We start from the raw sequence: 14,396 nt of genomic DNA, 5'->3' as shown, positions 1-14,396 counted from the left end.
CTAGGAACAACAAGAAATGCAAGGACAGAAAGGATGAAGAAGTCATCCTGAAATAGATTGAATTGGGGAGGGGAAATTTAGTAGGAATTAAAGAAGATAACTGAAAGTGGAAAGTGTATTAGACAAGGAAGATGAAGAAAGAAGTCTGGAGGGGTGTTGGCCATAAGAGATACCATTAAGAATGACAAAGGACTGAAGATCTTAATTCCAGAAAGTAGAGTTGTGGTGCTCTGCATAGAGTACTTAAGTGTTTTTTCTGCCTTGGTCTAGGAAGTGTTTTTTCAGTCTTGGGAAGTAGTCGGTTCTCCTTGTTAGAATTGTCTAAGCAAGGGCAGTGGATAGAGCACCGGCCCTGGAGTCAAGAGGACCTGAGTTCAAATCCAGCCTCAGACACTTAATAATTTACCTATCTGTGTGACCTTGGACAAATCACTTAACCCCATTGCCTTGCAAAAAAAACAACAACAAAAAAATGAAATGTGTAAGTAAAAAGCCAGATGACCCCTTGTGAGGCGTTATAGAGCATTGGGGCCAAACTCAAAGAGAAGTGGAGGCCATCAACCGTGCATAAGTATCCTTGTGGCCATATGTTGCCATAGAAAATCACATATTAACATTATCTGTATTTTATTGCATTTCTATTTATTTTGTTAAATATTTCTCAAAATCATTTTAATCTGGTTCAGGCCTCATTTAGTAGTCTTTGCAACCTGTGTTCTGTTGTTCTTTGGTTGGTATTTCATGGCCTCAGAGATTTTGTGATTTTTGTAATGTGGGCAACAGGTATGTTCTCAGTGGTCTCCTCACTTTTGTAATGGAACATCTTAAGAACAATTTTTTTTTTCCAAGATTGGGGAAAAATTGTAAAATTCAAAATAAATAAATGAATTTTTAAAAAGTAAAAAAAAAAGTAATTTTTTCCCTAGTAGGAATATTGGTAATCATCATTTTTCCTAATGGCACCAGGGGTCTGGTGTCAGGCTCAGAGTGGGGAAGATTGGAAGCTTGCACAGCTTTGAGATGGGGTTGGATTTGGGAGTGCTGGACCTCAGTGTATAAAGGGCAGATGTAGTTGTTTGGAGACAAGGCTTATGATTTGCTACTGAAGGGAAGGTCAGATTGTTCCTATGCAATTCTTGGGTATGCCAAGGCTGTCCGAGGCCTTTATTTACTCTCTTCCTCTCTCAGGATCATTATCTTAAGGCAAGTGAAGGAGAGCAGTGTGAAATAAAGCTAAACGGATATGTTGGGATTAGAATTTGGAGGAGAAGGGGAACAAAGGAAAAGAACAAGCATTAGTAAATTATTAGAATAATATCTTTTAGGTAGTGCTTACTTCATGCATGACCCTATGCTAAGCACTTTATAAATAAGATCTCATTTGAGCCTTACAACAACTTCGAGAGATCCTTACAACAACCATTTTTGCCCAGCTCACTCGGTATACCTCCTCCACAGCAGCCTAAAAATCTCACCAGACCAAATTCTGATCAGGAAAGCACAGAAATAGTCACAGGCAGTCCCTTTGCCAACCAAGTACTATTTAGGAAGGTAGAGAGACCTGAACCCATTGAATTGGGGGTCAGCCAGGAGGGTGGCAGCTGTGAAGGCAGCAGTGACCGCTAGGGTGGCATCAATGGGAAACATTCCAGTACCCAGGGAGGGTAAGGGGACTGAGACTGAGAGCCAGGGTTGGTACCACTGGGGCAGAAAAGAGATCCCAGATGAACCCTAAAACACTCAGAGAAGGATTCAGTGTCATCTAGCAACTATGTCGTCTTATTGCCCACTTCTGGGGTAAAGAGAAGCACTTATGAGCTGAGATAATTGAGACCCTAGCTGTGTATGGAGCAATGAACAAGTTCCAAAATACAGTTTACTGTATGACTCTGAACCCAAGAGCTGAGGTGGGGACTCAGTGCCACCCTGTAGTGGAATAAGGAGGACCAGAAACCAAAACCAAAGTATAGTCAAACAGTTCAGTTACTCTGAACCTTTGGAACTTCGCGTTGGACTGACAGTGAACGAGTATTGAAATTCAACCATACGTAATCCAACAGACCAAAACTTGGATCTGGAACTTGTAGAGTTCATACCAGAAGGGTATACCACCTTGGAAATACTGAAAACTTTCAGCCCCTGAGATGGAGCTGTAAAAACAGCAGAAGGATATAAAAGGGCAAACTCAGTCTAAACATTCCCTTTCCCCCTGAAATGAGCAGAGCCCATCACTAACATAAAGTTAGAAGGCAAGAAATCAGCTAGAAGAAAAACAAAAAAGAACCTGACCATAAAGAACCTCTAGGCTGGTAGTAATTCAAGATGCAAATGCAGAAGAAGATAATAACCTAAAAACATCTATAAGGAAAACCTTAAAGAACAATGTAGATTGGACTAAAGTCCAACAAAAATCCCTAGAAGCAGTAAAGATATTTGAAAAATGAGCAAAAAAGAATTATTTTTAATATTAAATAATAATGAAGTGAAAAAAATGGGAAAATAAGTGAGAGCTATGCAAGAAAGGTATGAAAAGAGAAGAGAGACAAATGTTATTGATTTCTTCAATAACTAATTAAATATGATAATTTTAATTATGATAAATAAAAGATAATAAAAATTAAATAACTAATTAAAAATGAGAATTGGCCAAATGAAAGCTAATGATTCCATGGGTCAACAAAAAAGTCATAAAAATAAAGTCAAAAGACTGAAAAATGATAGAAGAAGATAATAGGTCATAGGGAAAAACAACTACTTTTTTTTCTTTAGGATTTTGCAAGGCAAATGGGGTTAAGTGACTTGCCCAGGGCCACACAGCTAGGTAATTATTAAGTGTCTGAGGCTGGATTTGAACTCAGATACTCCTGACTCCAGGCTGGTGCTCTATCCACTGCTCCACCTAACTGCCCCAAAACAGCTACTTTCAAAGGAAAAATAGATTCAGGAGAAACAGTTCAATAATCTTTGGACTACCCAAAAGCCACTAATAAAAAAGAACCTAGACATATTTCAAGAAATTATAAAGTAGGGGTGACTAGGTGGTGCAGTGGATAGAGCACCAGCCTGGAGTCAGGAGTACCTGAGTTTAATTCTGGCCTCAGACACTTAATAATTGCCTAGCTTTGTGGCCCTGGGTAAACCACTTAACCCCATTTGCCTTGCAAAGACCTTAAAAAAAAGAAATTACAAAGCAAAACTATTTAGATATTTTAGAACTAGAGGGCACAATAAAAACTGAAAGAATCTACTCTTCACCTCTTGAAAGTCACACCAAAATTATAATTCTCAGGAATATTATAGTTAAAATATAGAATTCCCAGGTCAAATAGCAAGTAGCAAGCAGGAAAGAAAGAATTCAAGTACCATAGTCATTATCACACAAGATGTAACAGCCATCACTATACAGAAATAGAGGACCTAGGATATGATATTCCAGAAGGCAAAGGGTCTATCTAGTATCACAGCCAAGAATACCCTATCTGGTATTATCTTACAGGGGGAAAAAATGGGTATTTAAAGAAATAGAAGACTATTTTTTTTTGGGGGGGGGGGATGCAATGGAGTTAAATGACACAACTATAAGTATTAAGAGTGAGGCCGGATTTGAACTCAGGTCCTCCTGTCACCAGAGACTGGTGCTCTATCATCTGCACCCTCTAACTACTCCCTAAAGTAGAAGACTTTTAAGCATTGCTGATGTAAAGACCAGAGCTTAAGAGAAATACTTACATTCAAACAGCGGACTCTAAGACAAATATAAAAAATTAAACACAAGGAGTCTTAATTAGCTAGAGGACCTGGGTATGATTCTATCATATTGGGATGATCTCACAGGAAAGATGGGATAGGTTTCAGAGATCCATCTTACCCAGTAGGGGAAGCAGGAGTGAAAAGGGACTGGGAAAAAGGGAAATACAGTAGGGAATAGGAGATAGTGACCAGAGGCAAAACAAGGTAAAGAAGCAAAGGATAAATAAGAAAATAGAATATAGAATAGTACACAGCAAGCATGACTGTGAATGTGGATGGGATGAATTCACTCATAAAATGGAAGAGTAAAAGAAATTCGGATCCGACTATTATGTTGTTTACAAGAGAATACTTGAAACAGGAGTTATGCACAGAGTTAAGATCAGGGGGCAGAGTACAATCACTATTCTTCAACAAAACTCAGGTGTGCAGCCGTGGTCTCAGAGAAAGCAAAGCACTTAAAAGAAAAAACTGGAAAACTATGTTTTAGAAGAAGATAATCATACCATGAGTTGATGTCAGTAATGAACAAATATGCGGCAAATGGCGTTACATCTGATTCTTAAGGTTAAAGTTAAAAAAGAAATAGCCAGTTAAACTATATTAAAAGGGGATGGGCCTCAAGTTTTCTCTCATAGACCTAGTAAATTTAAACATAAAATAAATAAGAATTTAAGATGATGGATGGAATTTTAGAAAAGTTAGATGATAGACCCTTGAAGTGAATTGATTGCAATTAAAAGGAATAATCCTATTTCTCAGAAATATTGATCATGTATTAGGGCATAAAAACCTCACAAATAAATACAGAAATGTTAAATACCATTGAGGAAATTGAGGAAAACAGGTTCAGTGATTTGTTGTGGTTTCACTGCTTGTGTTTGAGGCTGGATTTGAACTCTAATTTTCCTGACTCTTGGCTCAATGCTCTATTTACCATGCCACCTAGTACACTTTGAATGTTTAGGAAAGAACATTTCCTTTTTTTATTCAGTGAAACCTAAAAATTAACATAATGACAAAGCTTCAAGTTATGAGAGCTGGAGGGAGTCATAATACCAACTTACCTATTTCTCCTCAGATGTGCAGCTTGATGTCTAACAGCATAGAAAAAATAAATTTACAACTTTTTGTCCAAAAAGATTCTTTAGTGAGGTTATGATTGTGTCCCCAGTTGGTCAATTTTGAAGCTTTGGGGCTGTAGGAAAAGCAGATTTTGTCCCCTAGTACCATAACCTTTTTCTCAGCCCTCCTAGTTTCTTTGCTGCTCAGTGAAACACCAACCAAGGATGCTTTAAGATTTCAGACAGTGTCAGCTTTCTTTCCCTCTAAGAAGGGTTGCAATGACCCTGTAAGAAGAGAAGGCTAAATAAAGAGCTTCCCTTCTTGAACTGAGCATCCAGCCTCAGTCACAATGGGGCCGGACCCATATAACTTTTGATTTCAGTAGCTTGAGGGCCTGGACCTTGGTGTAGATTCTGCTTCTCTTTCTAGGAATGAGAACAAAACCATCCCAGGCTAGCAAAGGAGCACCACCTGACTGCAAGGACCACCCTCTTAGTTGCTTCAGCTCCTGGAAACCTTATCTGGACCCAGGAAGAAAACAGAACAAGTCTCAAAAAAATGACTTGAGATGAGGGTCATTAAGTCCAGGGCGGAGTGTGGCCTGGCATAGGACCCCAGCTTCTCCCTTAGAGCCTAGTAACTCTTATTTTAGAAAATTACTTAACATACCCCATTCTCATACCTCTAGGGAGATTAAAAGAGTAATCCTTGTAGGAACCAAACTCAACATCCACGAAAAGTGTCATTTGACAGGAGGAGAGAAGATATTCAAACTGATTTGTTTTTAAAAGCAAATGCAAAACCTCTAGTCTAGTTTGTCTTAGGATCAGGTACTTATGCCCAAAAGGGCAATCATGCTCTTCGATCCAGCAATACTGCTATTTGGTCTGTATCTCAAAAAGATCACTGATAAGTACAAGAATATCCATGCAGACTTTTTTGTGGTGGCAGAGGATTAGAAATTGAGGAGATGGATGACCATCCATTGGGGAATAACTGAGCAAATGGTACATGAATGTAATAAAATACCATTGTGCTGTAAGAAATGATGAACAGGAGGATTTCAGAAAAACCTGGAAAGAATCAACTGATATTGAGTAAGTGAGAAGAACCAGGAATGTATGTATATACACTCCTGGAGTTAATGTATATACATTAACAACTTTCTGTGATGATCCATTGTAATATACTTAGCTCTTCTCAGCAATAGTTATCCAAGACAATTCCAAAAGTCTTTTGATGGAAAATGTCATCCACTTCCAGAGAAAGAACTATGTTATCTGAATGTAGATCAAATCATACTATTTTCAGCTTTTTAAATGTTTTTGTTTTTTCTTTCTTGTGGTTTTTCTCTCTTCTGTTTGATTCTTCTTTGACAACATGACAAAAATGGAAATATGTTTATCATGTATAATCCCTATCAGATTGCTTATCATCTTAAAGTGGAGAGGGAGGAAAATTTGAAGCTCAAAATCTTATAAAAGTGAATTCTGGAAACTATCATTACATGTAATTGGAAAAAATAAAAGACTTTTCTAAAAAGGAAATATATATATATATGTATATATATACATATGTATATACATATGTGTGTGTGTGTGTGTGTGTGTGTGTGTGTGTGTATATATATATATATATATATATATATATATATATATATATATATATATATGTTCCTCTTGACAAGATCCTGATCCTGGTTATACCCTGGAATTATTTTTTTTAAGTTCATTTGTTTATTTTTTGCAAGGCAGTGGGGTTAAGTGACTTGCCCAAGGTCATATAGCTAGGTAATTATTATATGTCTGAGACCAGATTTGAGCTACCCTGGAGTTATTGGGAAAAAGTCAAACTGGACTTTGTATACATTGTTTAAGAAGACATAGGTATGGATAATATATTGTGAAAGATTCTTACAAAAAATAAAAATTAGTTTTTTGACTTATGAGTGTTAATTCACTTATGTTGTACTACTTAGTTCATCACTTCTCCCAATAATCCCAGATAAACAGGGTGTCCGTCTTCTTTTGTCCTTGAGGGGCTTTCAGATTTCTGTTACTTTCCAGGGAGAGAGTGAGCTGCAGAGGGTGGACTAGGGGAAATGAATTGTTTGATTTTTTTTTCCCTCCATCCTTTATTTGGGCTTCTAGTTCCCCAGAAAGTGTCTTTCATATTTGCTCAGTTGTTACCTCTCTGCTCCCTCCCAGACATTTCTGACCATGAGTCTTCAAAATATGCTTCTTTTATGTGGCAAGTGCAAAGCCAGAAGACCAGCCATATCTTAATTCTGTTAAGTAACCTATACTTTGTTATATGGGCAAGCAACCTTTATCTTTGATATATTTTCTTTGTTCTCTTTTCCTTGGGCCTGTGGGCAAAAGTGGCATTTTAAAGAGAAGCTAAGCTATTAAATTAGGGTAACCAGAAAGAATGGTAGCAGTCCGCTCAAGACTAAATAAAGATAGAGGTGGCAGTCTAACTTTTGAGTTGAGTAGGATGTCTCGTTTGAGTGACCATTGATAGAAGTAATATAAGATTTGGGATCCCTTTTGAACTTGGCCATTTAAAAAATGCCAGCAACAACTTAAATTGTAGCTTCTCCTTTAGGACTTTATCTATCTATAGAACCTGATGATTGCAACTCTGGTAGATTAACATATAGAACATTAATGACTCTCTTTTTCTTTTTTATTAGAAACTGGTTGCTCAAATGAAGCAGGATCCACAGGTAAATAATTACTTTAATTCATTCATTCACTCCTGAAGTTGATGATGAAATTCTAAAAGAGCTCTTTAGGCATGAAGGAATTGTCTGACCTTTAAAAGCCATTGTCCTAGGCTAGAGATCTTCATGCTTTAAGAGCTGAGGGAAGAGCTTCCTCTTTGAGTTGTTTTCTTCATGTAAATAGGATGTCATCTCATTTATTATTTTTATCGTTACTATTAGAGTAATTGCTTTTTATATCTTGACAAAAAATATGAAAGTGTTTGCTGTCAAATACTGGGTGATTATGAGGCCTTCTGGTGCCTTCTAGTTGATGAAAGTAACTGAGGATAATTTTTATTTAGTCTTACTTTGTGTAATTGTCCAGGGTCTCTTGACTGCTCAAAGCTTTTCTCTATGCAGGATCAACATTTTAGAAGGTCTCCACTACACAAGCTTGAATAATTTGGGATCTCCAAAGGGCACACATATCATGTGTATTAGTCTGGCAAATAGGGCACTCGCTCCATGGACTTTTCCTTGAATTTTGTGAACACATACTGACTTGACCATTTCGCTTTTTCTCCACACATTAAAAAGTTATTTTCTTGTCTTATATAATTTATTGGACATCTGACATCACAACTTCTGTAACTTCTATGAGTCACAAGTAATATATTTTAGTAAAAATTTGCTTTCTAGAAATCTAAGGAGAATTTCCCTCATTTTTATATGCAATTCAAAGGAAACCTGGAACCATGAATGCACACTTGGATAAATTTTATAGTTTATTAAACAAAGCAGGTCTGACCATTGTAAAGACAAATATCTCTGAGTTTTCAGAATAGCATTTCAGTCCATCTTCTTTTACTAAGATAGGAAAAATATTATTTTTATAAACTTAGGATTCTGTGACTTAATTTTCCCTGTATCTCTATGTAATCCATTGATTCTGGTAAATGATATTCTTTCCTCTCTGGTTGTCCCATTTTTCCAAGATGATTTCCTTTTTGAACTTATATATAATGCCTGTTAAAATGAGTCTGAAAGACTGGCATACTGTGCCTTAGAAGTAGAACCTAAAATAGGAAACACTAAAATATTTGCTTGTTTTAAACAAACCTATTCAGTGAATCCTTCTCATAAGTATTTGTTTCTGAAGTATACTATGTGATGACATGACAAGACAAGACAGTCTCTCATCTCAGAATCTTAGGAGAAAACTGGCAACCTCCTTGGGTCATCTTCTGAGTGAGGCCTGTCTGTCTAGCATCAACCTATGTAATAACTCACTTTCTTCAGATGCAAGTCCTGGCATCAGATTAGTGTAGGGACTTTCTGGGTCAGAAGAGCAGGATGATGAGATCATAAAACAATAGAAATTAGGATTGGAAGAGCTTTACAAAGAATGGTTAAGTAAGAATGATCTCATTGGAATATGTGTGGAATCTACTGCCCTTCGGTATCAACCATTTACAAATTTTAATATTTGTTTTAATTTTCATCTGAGTAAAAGCAAGGTAGAGTACATTTAATAGACTGTGAATGAACTTATATTAATTCCTGAAATTTTCAGAGTTGAAGAAATGCCCTTATATGCAATGTCCTAGTGTGTTGGGCAATATCAGTAGTCATCATAATGAGACCTTTTCCAAATATAGGCTTTAACTAACTGTATAACACTGTGCTAAATAAGGAATCTGGGGAGAAAAGAGAAAAACCCCTCTGCTGCCATGCATTTAATATGATATGTGTGGGGAGATAGGGAGTAAGAGGAGGGGCACACATGCATCATCTTGTTTCTTTGTCTTTGAATGAAAAATTTCTTTAAATATGTGACCCAAGAATATGACTTCTTGGCAGCAAGGTGGTATTTCAGTGGAAGATGCTATAAAACCACTGGTGTGTTAATAACTTCTATTTAGCTGAGTTACCTCTAAATTTGAAACCATTCTAGAAAACAGTTGCCCCTCTCCCCAGTAAGTGCTTGAAGCCTACAAGGACGACGCATGGATCAGGGGATGGTCCTGCTGGGTAAAGTGAATGCTGAATGCTTGAAGTGGTTCATCTGTTATAATACAATGGATGCCTAAAGTCCTCTTGCTACTATTCTGCGTTAACAAATGAAGTATCCTTCTCACAGATATTTTTTTCTTTCCAATCAGAATGCTGATCTGAAGAAGCAGCTTCATGAACTCCAAGCCAAAATCACAGCTTTGAGTGAGAAACAGGTAGGGGAAAAGGGGGGCATATTTTTAACATTGTGTTCTAAAGATACAGTATGTCTACTCCAGGCTTCTAAGAGAACTGCTATTTTTCCTCATGTGTGAAAATAAGTGTGGGCAGTCAGACTCAATTTTAATTTTGTTTGAGCTCTGTTTATCCATTTTATTTTTGGTTGAAATCAGACTAGAGTATCCCATGAGTTTGTGTTACTGGCAAATTTCTAAAAGCTATATGGCAGACTTCAGTTAACTGTATTAATTAAACTAGAGTTTATCAGTAGCAGAAGGTATAAAGAGTTAGCAGGGAATTGTGATGCAAAAATTCTTAGTCTTTTGTGTCTTTAAACCATTTAAAGGTTGGAATTGATCTTTAACCTTGAGTATGAGGCAGGTGGTTGTAATTAGCTTCTCCCATTTTCTGTGTGTTCCTCTTTAGATAGCTCATCTTTAATGGTGATCAGCATCTCCTTGGTGAACCCAACTGAATTTGATGCTTATTCTTTCTGTCTCTGTCTCTCTACTCTCTGTCTGTCTCTCTCTCTCTCTGTTTCTCTCTACTGCCTGTCTCTGTCTCTACTCTCTACTTCTCTCTGTCTCTGTCTCTATACTCTCTCTCTGTTTCTATTTCTCTCTAGTCTCTGTCCCTCTCTGTCTGTCTCTCTGCTCTCTCTCTCTCTCTCTCTCTCTTTCTCTCTCTCTCTCTCTCTCTTTTTTTCTGTCCTGGTTTGCAGTCTTCTGGCACACTAGTTCTCCCATGCCCTCTGACCAGTTTTTGGTTGCCACCAGGTGGAGTGGCAGTGGCTGGCAGACATGGTGTCTGAGGGACCCAACGGAAACATTCTCTTGCGTCTTGCTTCCTCCTCCCCATCCCCTCCTGTTGTCATGATGACAAATGCATGAATCAGAAGAACACTTGGATGCATATCATTTTAAAATTTTTTGCGAGTACATAATTATACTATTTTAGTGACGATTTTCACTAGGTAATTCTCAGGCACTGATAATTGAGTTTTTAAAAGTTAATTTTAGATAGTAATACCTTACCTCTTAAGATCTTTCCTCTTAGACCATTTTTTAAAAAGTGATGTCAAGTTGTGTTTTCATTTAATTAACTGGTTTTCATGATGGTAAAGTTTCAACTCTTTTGAGGTGCAGGCTTTTGTTGTCCCTTCATACTCTTAATTAGGTGATTATATGTAGAATATATGGGGATCAGTTCATATTTCAGGATTGAGTTATTTTTCTTTTCTCCTCCTTCCTTCTTCCCCAGCATATTAGAAGAGGAAAATTTCCAGATTAGTGTAGGAGGTGAGGGTCGATAATTTGTAAAGAAAACTATAAACTGGGTTTTCCAGGGTCTGTCTGTTATAAAGCTGATTCAGCTCTCTAAAGTCATCACAATTGATCTGTGTGATCTGTATGAGAGTGTTCTAGCCCTTGACTTTTGTCAGCTTGGGGGCCCTTCTCCCTCAGGGTTAGTTGGACACGATGCCAGGGCATGAGTCATATTTGCTGAAAAATTCACGTGTTCAGACAGAGATATAGAAGGTGAGAACTGACTATAGAGCCACATTTTGTATAATTGAGCAACTTTAGGAGATTTAATATTCTTGAGAAAATGAAAGCAAAGATCTGGCTCACTTCTATAGCAATCAAGAATCACATTTTAATCGGAATTGGATTTTTATTTTTTAAATGCATTGCTCTCTGGGGACACTTACTTAATAGAAATTTGTTTATGTTTAGTAGCGAATTTCACCAAATAGCAAACAATAAGTTGTCACTTCATTTCATCCGGCTTTTATTAAGTAACAGCTCTGTGCTAGGCACCAGAGAAATTGAAGACACAATATAAAACAGCTCCTGTTCTTGAGGAGCTTACATTCTACCATGTCAAAATGATGTGTACCAGAGAAGTAAATACAAACTATATTGAGAGTAAGTTTTTGGGAGGAGGGTATAATCAGGAAAGACCTCATCTAGGAGGTGGCCCTTGAGGGAAACCTTGAGTGGAGATAGGGATTCCTAGGGGTGGGGAGACAGAGACAGACAGCCCGTTCAACCCTGAGGAAGCAGGAGATGGAATATTGACTACAGGAGAGCAAGGAGGGCCAATCTGGCTGGAATGGAGGGTACCTTAAGAGATGTCATTTGAATTGAAGCTGAAACAGTCCATTGGATCCACACATAAAGACTTTTCGATGCTAGGAGAGGAGTTCAAGGTTTATCTTGGAAGCTGTTCCAAACTGCTAAAGCTTCTCAGTTGGCTCAGCCCAGGATCTAATAACTAGTACATACTCACCCAACATATGTTTGTTGATTGACAAGTGGTCAGACTGGGGCCAGACAAGGATCAGTTTTGTAACTGTGTGAAGGATGAGTTGCAGAGTGGAGAATTGGAATCAGGGACATGAATTAGGATGTTATTGCAGTAATCCAGGGAAGGGGCACTAAAGACCTACCGGGGGAGGCTGTGGGAGTGGAAAGAAGAGGAAGGCTGTGAGAGAGATTATAGAGGTAGAATCAAGAGCATTTGGCAATTGATTGAAAGTGGAGTGTGGGGAAGAGCAAAGGACATATGGAGTTGACTTAGGTATCTGGAAGGAGAATTATGCCCTCATCAGAAAATTGGAAAGTGGGTGTGTTTAGGGAGAAAGATCTGTGAGTTCTCTTATGGGCCTGTGGGGTATCCAGGTGAAAATTATTCAATGGGTAATCGGTTATATTGGACTCCAAAGAGAGAGAGAGAGAGAGCTGAGGGCTGAATATGGGAATTTGGGAGTAAGCTACATAGACATATTTGAACCCACGGGAGCTAATGAGATCAAAAAGTGATGGCAAAAAAAGAGAACTTTGATCTAATCCAATAAGCATTAATGAAGTACTCACTCCTAAAAGGTGCCAAGGGTATAGAGCCAAAATGAAAGACACCTCCTGCCATCAAGTAGCTTATATTCTACCTTGGAATGAACAGGTGATGTCCTCGAGTCCTTCCCAGATACTACTTCATCTTAGCCAACCCACCTTAGTGTCCTGTCCCTTTGTTCTAGAAACTTTGGAAATCTGAATCACAATTTTAATAGCCCACTTTAAGTCTAAGGAAAAGCTAAAATAGAAGAACTGAATGGAAGTAGTGACAGAATTTGAGATGAAATTTCTATTTTCCTTCTTCATTTGTATATCGATGTTAGCTTAGTGATGTTGAGATAGTCTTAGAAAAATCGAGACTTGGGTTCGAACCCTATCTCTAGTAGTGGACTTTCAGGGTTCCCTGGCATCTCCCCAAGACCAAATTGCACAGTAGTCACTCATCTGCATTGACAGTGAGATCACAGTCTTGATAATTAAAACTTGTTGTAAATTGTCTCCTCAAAGGAGTCTCTCTTGACTAGGCCACAGAAGAAATTGTTTTTAGGTAACTTAGGAATAGCTTACATAAGAACATAAAAGCTAATTTTTTCAACAATGTAGAGATTGAAGAAATACTACTTGGCTTTAATTTTGTTTTAGTAAAATTTTCTATTTCTGTTTCTTGTGCCTGACTTCTTTACTTACTCTATAATACTCTTTAGTACCTGGCAAAATTTTATGGATTTCCTAGATTTTTTTCTCCTATATCTCTTCACTCATGTATCTTTGTCTTCCTGAGCATTTTAGGCCACCACCAATCCTCCTGCCCTTCCACCTTAGCCCTTAATACATTTTCTTCTTTAAAGACTGTAAGAAAGAAAAGAAGAACAGGTTCTACTAAGCTCTTATAAATGCTTTCCCATTCATTCAGTGATGGAAGTCTTGTCCTGTGGTATATTGTGCCTGGATCTTGTGTACTCTAAGTGGCTGATTGAGTCCCTCATCAGAAAGTTCCTATGATTTTTATGAAGAGCTTGAGACCTCCCTATTCTCCAGTGCTTCCATCTCACTGGGGGCAGCACCCAGGCCCAGGCAGCATCTGGGCCAAATCAGCACAGTCATTTTGTGGGCAGAGCACTCATGACTTGGTCAGTCTCCTGCCAGACTGGCTTAGCTGGAAGTGTCCAGAAGCTTCTCTCAGCCGGCAGCTGAGGGTCTGAAGTGGAAGCTCTTCAAGGCCTTCCTGGTGCTTCAGTGCTGACTCAGTTATCAGTCTTTTCTTCATGTCCTCGTTTGCTCAGGGCATCTGGACTTGTCCCAAGAGGGGGCCTCTGGGAACTGGAAAATATGGTCCCCTTTGGGGGTGCTGTAGAAACACTGGGAGGGGGCTAGTTTGTTGAAGGATTCTTCCTGAGAATTCATGAACTGTCTCTTCAGAAGCTTTGGTGCAGTTAGAAGTGTCCTGGCATTGGAGAAAGATAGCAAGTCGACAGTGGGCAGGCTTAACCTCTCAAAAGAGAACTGTGTTTAGCTCTTGTCAACTTACATTTGACTGTAAAGGGCTGACCACTGGACCCATTTACAGGTAGACTCCAGGAAGAATGGCAGAATAAGAGCTTTGAATTATTTAACTTGTAAAACAGGGATGGTTTGGCCTCTATGGAATGATGGAGAGAGTTCTTGGTTGCATGTGAAAATTAACTCTTGCAAGGGGTGATCATGTGTCTTTAGATATTTCTCTTTTAAAGTTATTATTAATAAATATTTCAAACTTTATGATGATCCCATCTTAAAGTGTTTCT

General features: G+C 38.1%; 1 protein-coding gene across 12 annotated transcripts in view; it reads left to right on the top strand.

Moving 5' to 3' along the window:
- The window catches only part of PHF21A (PHD finger protein 21A), a 200,538-nt gene that overhangs the window by 43,920 nt on the left and 142,222 nt on the right, over positions 1 to 14,396 (top strand). For all 12 annotated transcript variants that reach the window (XM_074230533.1, XM_074230538.1, XM_074230539.1 and 9 more), the window contains 2 exons: positions 7,511 to 7,543; positions 9,685 to 9,750. In XM_074230533.1, the coding sequence (XP_074086634.1) occupies positions 7,511 to 7,543; positions 9,685 to 9,750 (99 nt within the window). The remainder of the gene's footprint in view (positions 1 to 7,510; positions 7,544 to 9,684; positions 9,751 to 14,396) is intronic.

The sequence above is a fragment of the Macrotis lagotis genome, chromosome 3 (assembly GCF_037893015.1).
Source record: "Macrotis lagotis isolate mMagLag1 chromosome 3, bilby.v1.9.chrom.fasta, whole genome shotgun sequence".
NCBI lineage: Eukaryota > Metazoa > Chordata > Mammalia > Peramelemorphia > Peramelidae > Macrotis > Macrotis lagotis.
Note: the sequence above shows the minus strand (reverse complement) of the source record. Positions and strands in the feature narration are given on the sequence as shown.